The following is an 11,851-nucleotide window of genomic DNA, read 5'->3' on the forward strand; positions in this document are numbered from 1 at the left end:
AGAATAGCGGCCTCCCGCCACTCTCGCAGCTTCAATGGCCGCCACCATCTCTTCCTCCTCCGTTTCCTAATTTTAGAAAGCATTCCTTCCCACCAACGGTCCATGAGAGAGAGGAGAAGAGGCCAGGTGACGCGCGTGGGGGTCTCCTGCATGCTCTCAGCTGAGACGCGCCGTGCTCCCCTTGGCGCACGATGGCTCGGCGACGGCGCCCCCTGCCGCCGCAGCCGCAGCTCGTCGGGCTGGCCGTCCTCCTCTCCGTGGCGGTGGCTGCGGTGGCCAAGACTGACCAGCCTGACGGTGAGGGTCGGCAAGTCCTATTGTTCTTCCCTCCGTGAATGCATCACATCGGTCATGGTTCTGAACATTCTGTGCATTGCTGGTTCACTATTTCAGTTGCGGCGCTTAATGTGATGTTCAATAGCATGAACAAGCCATCTCAATTGTCCGGTTGGAAATCAAGCGGCGGCGATCCCTGTGGCGACGACGAGGAGTGGAAGGGAATAGAATGCAGCGGCAAGTCTGTGACAGAAATGTACGTAGTTGCTTTCAAAATTTGTCTAGAACAATATGTTTGGAGCAAAAGAGGGAAGATGATTGGTAAAGTCCTAAGAGCCTTTTTTCTAGCAATGCAACATACTCACTGCATTTTTTTTCTCTAACCATATTGCTTAGAGCAGTAACTTGGCGGGGCTTGGACTAAGCGGCACGCTAGGCTATCAGCTATCAAGCTTGAAATCAGTAACCAAATTGTGAGTTGCCATAGCGACTTCCTGCACTGACCATCGTAGTAATGCAACTTAGTTGAATTTTCCTTGTTTTACGTAGTACAGCGATGCGAGCAATAACAATCTCAACGGCGATATTCCGTACCAGCTTCCACCAAACATGGTTCAATTGTGAGCTTCCATTATTCTCGCGTCCATTTACAGTTTCCTGGGTTCAGGCTGATCCGAGCATTCTTTCCTGTTATTTTTTTCCAACGCAGAAATCTTTATGGAAATTCTTTTAATGGAGGAGTTCCTTATTCAATATCTCAAATGGAAGATCTGGAAACACTGTAGGAACTCCAATTCGCATTCTGCTCTTATTTATGTTCCCTTCACACGATCATTATTTTTGTTTGCATTAATCACTCTAATTCCTATTTTATTGAACCACAGAAATTTAGGCAAGAATCACCTAAATGGGCAGTTGACAGATATGTTTTCACAGCTTCCAAAGCTATCAACACTGTAAGTTAAGCAGAAAATTATAAGTTCTTGGCAATTGAAACAGCAACTTATTTTCTAGTAGCTAAGATGTTATTGTAGTAAGCCACTAAGCCTTTCTATATCCCATTTTTGATGACCTGTATGACTTACCTCAACTGTTTTATCAGGGATATCTCATTCAACCGCTTCTCAGGTAGCCTGCCCCAGAGTTTTCAGCACCTAAGAAACCTCAAGACACTGTAAGGAAACTGAAATTTACACGTCCTAGTAACCTGCGTGCTCTTCCAGATCTACAATGAGTGCTATTCTTTTCAAAAATGTGTCCAGGAATGTGGAGAGCAACCAATTCAGTGGTCATATAGATGTTCTGGCCAAACTTCCACTTGAGGATCTGTAAGTATATCTCAAAGTAAATATCGCATTAAAACCAATTTTTCTATCATGAATTCATGACTCCGAACGTATGTGTGGCGGTGCTGTGCACAGCAGTACAATATAGTAAAATGCCAATAGCTGTAAACTGTTTTGCCAGATTTTAAGCATGTAACAGATACTCGTTATATTATACTGTGCATATTTACTGAAAAATGCACTTATGTTTCTGAGAACTAGGCTATAACGGTTTCCCCTTTATTTCAAGGAATCTGCAGAACAACAAGTTTACCGGGTGGATCCCAAGTAAACTAAAAGACATTAACAATCTACAGTAAGTAGTAATTCCAGCCAATATAATCCTATTATTTGCCCTTGATAAATTCTAACAGTCCTTGACACATCCTGAAGGATTGGAGGGAACCAGTGGTCGTCCGGATCAGCTCCCCCTGGTATGGAGAAGGGCTCTACACTGGGAGCTTCTTCAGGTGGAGGGAGTGGCGGTGGAATAAATGGTTTCGTTATCGGAGCAATAGTGGTAGCGGTGCTTCTTGCTGCTCTGATTCTCTTGTCTGTGTTGAAGAGAAACCATTCCTCTGCCTCATCTCATTACCTCATGGACGACTCAGGTCACAACAGATCATTTGCCCCACTAGTTGATGACGGCAGAGGTACTTATTTCATGATATGTTTTATAATTAAAAAAATTATATAGTTATGCATTGTGCGCCCGTCATTAAATCATGATGAGTCAAGAAAGGCCTCCTTCCCAGATGATTTGTGCGGCATCTCAGGGATGAACACTTACATATTGCTTTCTTTTTTTTTTTGTATAGCTCATAAGGAATCTTCAGCTGTCAACATGAAGCCACTGGAGCTTTCTTCGTCACTAAGCAGTAGGACACCACCTGCAGTGCCTCGCAAGTCGATTAGTGACAATGAGTTCGAGAACAAACTAAACCATTCGAGGCGGAGCACAGATCCAATCAACCTTGTGACTTATTCATCATCAGACCTGCAAGCAGCCACTGGCAACTTCCATAGTAGCAGGCTACTAGGCCAGGGGACAATCGGTGGCGTTTACAAGGCAAAATATACCGATGGAAGGGTAAGATCTTACCATGCCTCCTTAAACCCATGGCGAAGGAATATGTTTGCAAGTATGACACAAATATTATTCTGCATCCAAAATTTTAAGTTTTATGTACTATATTATGTCCATATATGTTTCAAGCTACTCATCAGTTATTCCCAACAATACTAGCATCAAATAGTCGAACCAAACTTGACTATTAATCTGAACAATAGGCATCCAATATGTTTTTGTAGTAGGATCTAGAGGTTTGAACTTCATATCGACTGTAGGTGTTGCATTCCCACAGTCCTTATCGTCTCTCATCATATAAAAAAATTTCAGGTGCTGGTCGTAAAGAAGTTTGATCCTTTGAGCTTCTCAGGAAGCAGTGACTTCGTGGATCTCGTGAACAGCGTTTCCAAGCTGCGCCATCCAAACATCTCTGAGCTTGTTGGTTACAGCTCAGAGCCTGGGCACTACATGCTGGTCTATGATTACCATATGAATGGATCCCTCTATGACTTCCTGCACTTGTCTGACGATTACAGCAAGCCACTGACCTGGGACACCCGAGTGCGGATTGCTATTGGTACAGCTAGTGCTCTGGAGTAAGTTGCCAAGTAACATTTAAGCCTAGTTCCAGAATTCTGTATGCATCGTCAGGCACAGAGGGGTACGATGTTCAGAGTTCATAAGAAAAGTGTTAAGACTTCTTGTTGGTTCAGGTACCTACATGACGCCTGTTCACCACCAGTGATCCACAAGAACATAAAGGCATCCAATGTGTTGCTTGATGCTGACCTCAACCCTCACCTCACCGACTGCGGCCTTGCATACTTCTATGAGGTTTGCGTACTGTCTCTTCTTGCATTCGATGAACAGGTATGATTGTAAAGGCAACGTGATATCAACTCTCTGCAGGATACAAGTGAGAGCCTGGGACCAGGGTACAATCCTCCAGAGTGCCCAGGGTCATCAGGTTACGTTATGAAGAGCGATGTCTACTGCTTCGGTGTCGTCATGCTTCAGCTATTGACCGGTCGGAAGCCCTACGACAGGTAATTGAAGAAAAAAAAGAATAGCCTCCTTCCACTTTGGACTGCACATTTTGTGATTCCAGAGCAGGCAAAGCTTGCCTACGAAACATTGTGTTTGTCAGCAACGCCCAGGAGCATGACTGCAGTTCATCTTCTGATGTTATTTGTGACTGCAGCTCAAAGCCTAGAACGGAGCAGTCCTTGGTCAATTTTGTCACTCCACAGCTTCGTGACAGCAACGCCTTGGGAGCTCTGGCAGATCCTGCTCTGCGTGGCCTGTATCCGCCGAAAGCACTGTCCCGCTTCGCCGATGTCCTCGCTCGCTGTGTTCAGGTCAACTGATAGAAATACGCAGAGAGGATCCTCCTTCGGTGATGAATTCTTTCAGCTTCAATGCTGAAGGCCATGGATCACCTGAAACAAATTTAGCTCCGAAACTCTGAATTACTCTGAACATTGGTTTTCTGGTGGTGTTGCAGTCGGATCCAGAATCCCGGCCGTCCATATCAGAGGTGGTGCAATCGCTGCTCCAATGCGTCCAGCGCACCACCAGCAGCAGGAGGATGGGCGGCCTCCGCAGCATCTCACAGCGAAGTGACGACTCAGACTGGTGATGCTTCTGCTTCTGCGTCCATCTTGTTGCCGTCCTGTTGCTGAAACTCTGAAACAGAACTTAGATGTGCCGCTCTTGTCATGCCATTGTACAAAAGAAAAAAGGCTTTACTACACAATCTGATTGCTCAAACTGTGTGAAAACAAACAAGTTGGTTAACTTAGTGAAAGTAAATGAGAGCACATGTTCTTGTAGTGAGTAGTGATATAGCAATTGAATTGAACTCTTCTTCCCCTTGTTTTTACCACATGTAAAGCACACAGATCTGATGCTGCAGGCAGTGATATGCAGGTAAATAGTATTTCTAGGTGATAGATGATTCATAAACATTTGTACGACCTTGTGAACAAGCATCAAGCACAAACTCATAGGCTCGTTGTCATGCCAAATGGCAAAATGGAAATTCAGGCCTACAGCACAGAGCTCAAACACAAATGTTTTCAACTAGCAAACTATCAATGGTTATGCAGAAATCTTCGGGTCTTTCACACACTAATCAAACAGATCATCAGCATCGTGAAGGTTGTAGGGCTACAAGAAAAAAGAAATTGGTCACTAAAGCACTGTTTCGTCCTTTATCTGAAAAGAGCACTGCTTCGTGGCCTGAGCATACACTAGATTACATCATTGAAATTTGCTACATCTCTAATAGTGAGAAATATTTCACATCGCAGTGGCCATGATAGTTTCATTTCCTCTGCACACTCTAGCTGAAATTTTCCTACAGAAGCAGAATGATGTGTCAGTAATACAAGAAGTTCAAATGTAGTAGAACTGATGAGACATGTATGATCTCTGTCAATTGGCAATGAAGATTACCTGCACGGGCTAACCTCAAAAGCTTTGGTCAGTTTAAATGCAAGTTGTGCAATGGCAATCCTAATGGCTGGTTCTGTAGATCCACTTGTTGCAGCTTCCTCCAATGCAGAAAGAAACTCCTTTTGTGCTCTCACAGATGCAAAAAGTTGACTTGGCTTATAAATCGTGCTTAAATCTGCTAACTGGGCAAGCAGTCCAAATTTGTAATGAGTAAGTTGCAGCATTTCAGACTTGGGCATTACTGTAAAAGAAATTATAGTCAACTTACCTGTTGCAGCCAAGGCAGCGCCAAGTCAAAAAACTTTTTATTAAGAAATTGGCCAACGATAACCCTTAGAAGTTCATTTGCTGTCTCACAGGACAACTTCTCAAGAACTGGTCCAGTTCTATCCATTAGGTCAATCAGCTCATCATAATCACCACAGTTTAGGGCTTCCATGTATGCAGGCTCCATGTCGCCAGTACCTTGAAACTCACCAGACTGATTAGAGGCACACAATGCATTTTGCATTTCAGGTTGTTCACAGGAACTGGTAAATGAAACTGGCAAAGTCCCTTTAACCATGGATGCTTGACTTCTCACTGAGCTTGGGCCGTATCTTCCCAGGTTACTCTCTGAGCTCACAGGCCCAGGCTTCCTAAATCTGCTGCGAGAATGATCCTTCGGAAATTCAGCTCCCTCTTTAGTGCACATGTTTGAGCCCTTAGATGGTAGATCATGCATCCACTTCTTCTCATGTTTCAAGTGTGAAATTGGTGGTGGCTTGTAGTTAGCATCCACAGATGATCTAGATGTAGAAGTAGAAAGCCTGGGTGAAGAAGAAACGCTTTGGTTCTTAAAAAACTTGGAACCGGGAAGATGATACCGGCTTTCACTCTGAGTGATTGTATACACAGTTTTGTCTACAGCATTCTCCAAATTGTGCACCTTCAAATTTAGCACTGACGTGTTCTCCACAGAGTTGGACATGAATTCCTACAATTAATCAGGGCGAGTAAGCATTTGACAAAAGATATGAATTCACTTCTTTATAATACATACATGATGTCTTCATTTGTACTTGCATATGCCACATGGCTTTTTCCTACATGATGCGGACATGCAGTAGTATGGAAAAAATTGACAGAATTTGATGATGACCATCCTTACCGTCAATATGCATTGCCATTTTTACTTAAATTGGCAGTGCAGAGTTTGCAGAAAGCAAAATGCCAAAATAAGACCACAGATTCACAGTTCAGGGTGCCAGTGTTCAACAAAATCATAAATAATCAAGAATCCTAACAATATAGTAGGCTAGTACAAGAACGTAAAGTGTATAGTGCAGAACTGCAAGTTAATTTGAAATGATATTATGCACCCCATGACTGAAATCATAGCCTTGCATTAAAACGTACAAGATTACCACACTGCTCTATAAATATACTTACGCCATATTAGGTAAATATAGAACATAGACACAAATCAAATCGGCAAGATCTTCACTACTCAAATATGACAATTACCTGCAACAAGTCAAAAAGATTTGCTTGCTTCCTTTCCATCTCTTGAAGTTGCTTCCTAATAAGTGCCAATTCATTCATGGCATTCAGACAGCAACTATGTGTGCCATGTGCAGTAACATCTGTAACTGTTGAATCTATGCTCTTACTCTCTCGACCCCTAGGACATCGTTCAGTAACCTGTGTGGATTCACAATCTTCAACACATTCCTGAGCAGTAGTGACATGCTTTGTCTCACAACTCCTGCTGGCTACTTCTGACACAGAGGAACATTCTTGTTTATCATCCTCAATGTCATAGTCAAACTTACTGTCTTCATCAACGATTTCATATGTGTTTCTCTTTGCATCTTTTAGGATGCAGACTTTACTGCACCCCTTCTCATCAATATCAGCCAATGGCATCATATTCTGCTTTGGAACTGACACCTCAACACGCCAATCACCAGACTTCAAGTGATGCACTTTTGCAGCATTGTTTAGGGCTATTTTGTTGATGGACAAAGGAGATCTCCGCTTTGCTGAATTGATAGAACTGCCACTGATAACAGATACAGAAGGCCCATGATCTGTTCTCCTAAAAGAAGTATCTCTTGATCCACCATCATGTATACTTCTGGCATCATGACGGTCACCAAAGAAGTTCTCTGTGAGAAAAAAAAAATGATTGGCAATAGAAACTAAGCTGATTGTGTGACTGTGGTTAATGACAGAAAAAATGTAGAAATAATGCAGAGGTCATGTAACAAATAATTTAGTAGAAGGATCTTCATTAGTGAGCAGCATCATGTGTTAATCAAAAACTATACGAAGGCCATATCATGGTATTGTGGTATTCTTGGATGGCCATGTAAACACACGATAAACTTGAAAAATAGAACCCAGAAAGAAAAGGTTAGCATCCATATTAGCAATCATCTAAGAGCATTAGCATTGCTGCCTTGGCACCTAGAGTACTTTTTTAGTTATTTGATTCTTTTGGTTGACGATTCTAGAGTTAAGATGCATAATGCTGGAAGAGTCAACAAACAAGAAGAGAGGTGCTTACATATAGCTACATCAGGTGTGTTTGATTAGCTTTATATTTGGTAATAGAACAAATTTCTTAATGAGGTGAATGAACAAGTACAATAAGATAAGGATTAGCAGATTTGAAAGCAATCAACAAATAAAAATAGTGTTATAACTGTTTTGCTCACATCGACTGTTAAATGTAAATTAAAGGAACATCTTCTGTACCTTTTGTTGATGATCCAGCTTCCGATGGTTCAGGAGTATGAGACCCTGGAATAGCTTTCCACAGCTGAATTGCATGTATAATGGCATCACGTACTGGTTTTACCTATAATAGGAGGCATGAAGTCAGTAAATCATTAGAAAAATATGTTACAGCTTAACTTGCGCAGGTACAATGGAGAGAAGGGATAAGGTACCTTATCAAATTTACTACGCTCAAGGGAGCGAAGGCAGGAAGTTCTGAAAGAGGCAACCAAATAACCAGAACTGACAGCAATACTTGAAAGAGCTAGAGAGGCAGCCTTCCTTGTATTCCAGTCACTACTCTTCAGTGCATCCATAATACTTGTTAGAGCTGATGATAACACCTGCTCCGTAGAAGCACCTTCAGCCTGAAAAGCGGGAGCAAAGCAAAAAAGGACAGTAACACAATGTAAGATCTTACTGGCAGTTACAAGCTGTAGAAGTGGAACCAACTGCCAAGTTGAAGATGATGATGATTACTTCTTAAAAGATGTTAAGAAGTATTGCTGAATTTACATAATGTATAGATACCAGTCAACCTAGCAATCTGATGCATGATCTAGAATCGAAGAAGTAATAAAGACATTTGACTTTGTAGGAAGACTGCAGTATTTTCTGTGGCAAACTAACTGAGCAACCATTAAATAAGGAACATATATTGCCACACAGAAGAATGCTTCTGTCTAATGGTACTAATTACAAGATCAGGTGAACAAGGTAATCTGTAGACATTAAAAAGTATGTCAAGAGTGGAATGGCATTGGTTACACAAAAGCAGGAATGCAAACCTGAATAATGCTTCTTATCAATTCAATTGCAGCAGGCTTTGCCATGAAATGAGGATTCTTGAGCAGCTTAACAACACGGACAAGCATCTGTGGGAGAACAGGTCCAGGGAAGTAATTGCTCTCATCTATAACCTTCGCCAAGCACAATGCTGACCCAGCCTGAACATATCTATTTTGTTCACCCAATGATTCAAACAGGGGGCGCACCAATGCCACCAGTGCTGCACCACCATCCCCATAACTTCTAGCGCACATTGCAAGGGTACCACAAGTGTCAACACATGCATCTCTCACAACTGAGTCGGTGTCTTTCAGGCGCTTAACTACACTGGACACCATTTTCGCCATGTGTGGTGCCAGTAGGTTCCCATGCAAGCGTGCCAGTGTGCCAATCACCTTGATGCACTCCTTCCGCACTGCACTCTTCTGCTCAGCATCAGTGTCAACCACACATGACAAGAAGGGGGCGATCATATCAGGGGCCAGGGTATCCGCCATCTTCTCAAGCTCATCTAATCCAATCTGGTAAGTGTCTCTGTCAGCAATCTTGTTAACAGCTTGGACTAGCCTGTGCTTCAGCTCAAATACGGCCTTGCCTTTCGAAGTAACCGCACTGGACTTCATCATGGTAGTCTAATGCTCTCACAAGATACAGCTCCGTGAACAAATTAGCAGGGAGCTCACAGGAAAACGTACAAGGAGAGGGCCGATGCCTTCTCCACCGGGGGAACGGTGACTGTATTTCCTGTAGCTTCCCCACCCATTCCTTACCTGTCTGTGACACAAAATGCACAGGAACTCAAATGAGAGATCAGGTATATACACCTAAGACTGTTCGCCTACATGACCGTTTAGCCCGTATACATGCTACATGGTAACTAGCCGTGTCCGTTTAATCAGCCGTTTACCTCATTTAATGACCGTTTAACCCGTTTAAATGGCCGTTTAGTCCAAATAAATAGCTAAAAGGTAGATGACCGACTGTTTAGCGTTTACCGTTTAGGCTAACATTGCACCTAAGAGGTAATAAAATTTGAGCTCTGAAAATAATCAGGTTATCGCACATTAAGATCGAATCTGTGCTCATCAAACAGTTGGTGCTTAATTGCCCGTAAATCAACACTAGTTGGATTCAGAAATGCATCAAAACGGAATTTAACTGACTAAAAAACAGCCAACCAAAACTGAACGGTCAGTAACTTGAGTTGAGCTGGAGCAGCACCACACCCTGTATCACGCTTACACTTGCACATTGCACGAACTGCTGAACATCACTACATCAGAACAGATAAACCCTTGGAATCTAGAGATCAGAGAGCAACTGGAGCCCATCCGGGCGAAAGACAAAATCACACACGAATGCAGCCTAAAAAACAAAGCATGATATTGCCACCAAACCTTGGGGAGAGAAATTTGAAACCGCCGGTACCCATCCCCACTCCCACGCCTCACACCCCCCCCCCCAAAAAAAAAAAGAACTCAATCACGTAGCGAAACTAAGATTTCGACTATGCGCAACCGCGTAAGACAAGCAGGTGCAGGAGGAACAGCACATACAGGGGGGCAGCTGGGATCCTCGGAGATCTCTCCGCGAGTGCGAGAGCCCGCCCGGAGGAGCGCCGCGCAGGCTTGGAATGGAAGCCTCGCCTCTTCCAGTACTAGTAGCGATTTGAATTCCAAACTTACCACGCGGTAATCATGTAAATTGGCAGGCCTTTTCACTTTCTCTCTCTCTATACTTTCTCTCTCTCTCTCTCGTGCCCACACCGAGGGGAGGGGGAAGGAGGAGAGCGCCAACTCCGAGGACTAATAGTCTTCCCCCTCCGCTGACCTCTCTGTCTCCGAGGCGGTATCACCGGGGGACGGCCTCTCCTCACCCGCGCCGTTCTCTCCCTGACACGTGGGGACCGGCAGAGGGTGAGCCCACACGTCATGACTGGGGGCGCGGGGAGCTTCTGTGAGATGAGCGATAGGGAAGTCGATCGAGGTGGCGAGTTGCCGCCGCTTTCGCGCTTGTGGGTGCCGCGATTCGAAATTTCACGCCCGAGGGCCTCGCTCCTGCCATGTGGGCCATCGTAACGTGGACCCACGACTCAGTGACTGCGTGCTCTCGGATATTCCCTCGTGTTTGAATCCCGCCACTATAGGACAGATGCAGGAGCGCATGCGGGCGTGGAGCTGCGACGACAGACAGGTCCGGGCCCACAGGCAAGCGAGACATTTTCGAACTGATCCATCCGAAGCGGGTAGTTGGGGTAGGGCTAGACAAAAGGCTGGCACGATCGACGGGCCCATGGAGTCATATCTTTTCTTGGTCACTCACATGCCGGCCCATCCCGACGCGGCCCGAAATTCAAAAGTTCCATCACAGCCACAACTTGCTGCTCAATTCAAACGGATTTAGGTTTCGCATCAACATCATCAGTTCAAAAGGTTGTGTGTGCTTGTGTCCATTTTGATTTCGTTTGGCACTTGGCAGGTTCCTCCTTGAGTCCTGCTAGTCAGTAGCAGTATGTGCGTCTATGGGAAAATGCATGCATCATCCACGCACCATTCGTATTTATCTATATGCTTGGATCAACTAGAAATTGTAAAAAAATGGTTTCTACCTTGTGAATTGTTAAAAAAAATGGACGGTAGAGATTTTTAGGGTTGTTTGAATCTCTGAGTTGTTTTGGGATTCCTTGTGTTCTAAAATTTCTCCAAGATTTATTCTGCATTTTTTTGGAGGTGATTGGATACTTTTCCACCTTCATTCAAATATTTTTCTCACCTAAATTAAAAGTCGTTGTCACATCAACCCTAAATTGCTTTGACTAAGCTCAAGGATCAAAACTACACGATATGAAATTTGGGGTATTCAAACTTTGTACATTGTTAAAAATGGAGGTCAAATATAGACAAACATGAGAAGCCAACGATGGGCTCCTAGGGTGTTTGGACCCGTTTTGACACATGAATAGCATACTTCTAGAAAGCTAATTCCTTAATTCTGCTCAATTTTTTAGAAAGCTAATTCTTCTCATTCAGTTCCTTCGTGAAATTAGCTTATTTATGATACGTTCCTAAAGAATCTTGTCATTTGATACAAGTTCGGTTTAATCTATACTATAAGAGACTGAGGGGTACGTTATTGCAAATAGGATATATTCTTCTGGTTATCAATTTATTCC

At 43.5% G+C, this 11,851-nt stretch overlaps 2 protein-coding genes across 2 annotated transcripts; one reads left to right on the forward strand and one right to left on the reverse strand.

The window, feature by feature from the left end:
- The first annotated feature begins 30 nt into the window (after positions 1–30).
- LOC112883586 (protein STRUBBELIG-RECEPTOR FAMILY 5-like) lies at positions 31–4,726 on the forward strand. The gene is made up of 16 exons (XM_025948909.1): positions 31–297; positions 394–532; positions 678–749; positions 831–896; positions 986–1,057; positions 1,161–1,232; positions 1,379–1,450; positions 1,539–1,604; positions 1,852–1,917; positions 1,995–2,254; positions 2,420–2,691; positions 3,001–3,266; positions 3,384–3,504; positions 3,580–3,716; positions 3,872–4,028; positions 4,175–4,726. The coding sequence occupies exons 1-16, from the start codon at positions 192–194 to the stop codon at positions 4,307–4,309; spliced, it is 2,079 nt and encodes a 692-aa protein (XP_025804694.1). The 5' UTR covers positions 31–191; the 3' UTR covers positions 4,310–4,726.
- LOC112883585 (TORTIFOLIA1-like protein 2) lies at positions 4,595–10,421 on the reverse strand. Its single transcript, XM_025948908.1, has 8 exons — positions 10,236–10,421; positions 8,679–9,453; positions 8,064–8,258; positions 7,870–7,972; positions 6,634–7,277; positions 5,396–6,103; positions 5,128–5,309; positions 4,595–5,029 (listed from the first exon to the last, which is right to left on the reverse strand). The coding sequence occupies exons 2-8, from the start codon at positions 9,303–9,305 to the stop codon at positions 4,972–4,974; spliced, it is 2,517 nt and encodes an 838-aa protein (XP_025804693.1). The 5' UTR covers positions 9,306–9,453; positions 10,236–10,421; the 3' UTR covers positions 4,595–4,971.
- Between the last annotated feature and the right edge of the window lie 1,430 nt (positions 10,422–11,851).

This window comes from Panicum hallii, chromosome 2 (genome assembly GCF_002211085.1).
Source record: "Panicum hallii strain FIL2 chromosome 2, PHallii_v3.1, whole genome shotgun sequence".
NCBI classification, from domain to species: Eukaryota; Viridiplantae; Streptophyta; class Magnoliopsida; order Poales; family Poaceae; genus Panicum; species Panicum hallii.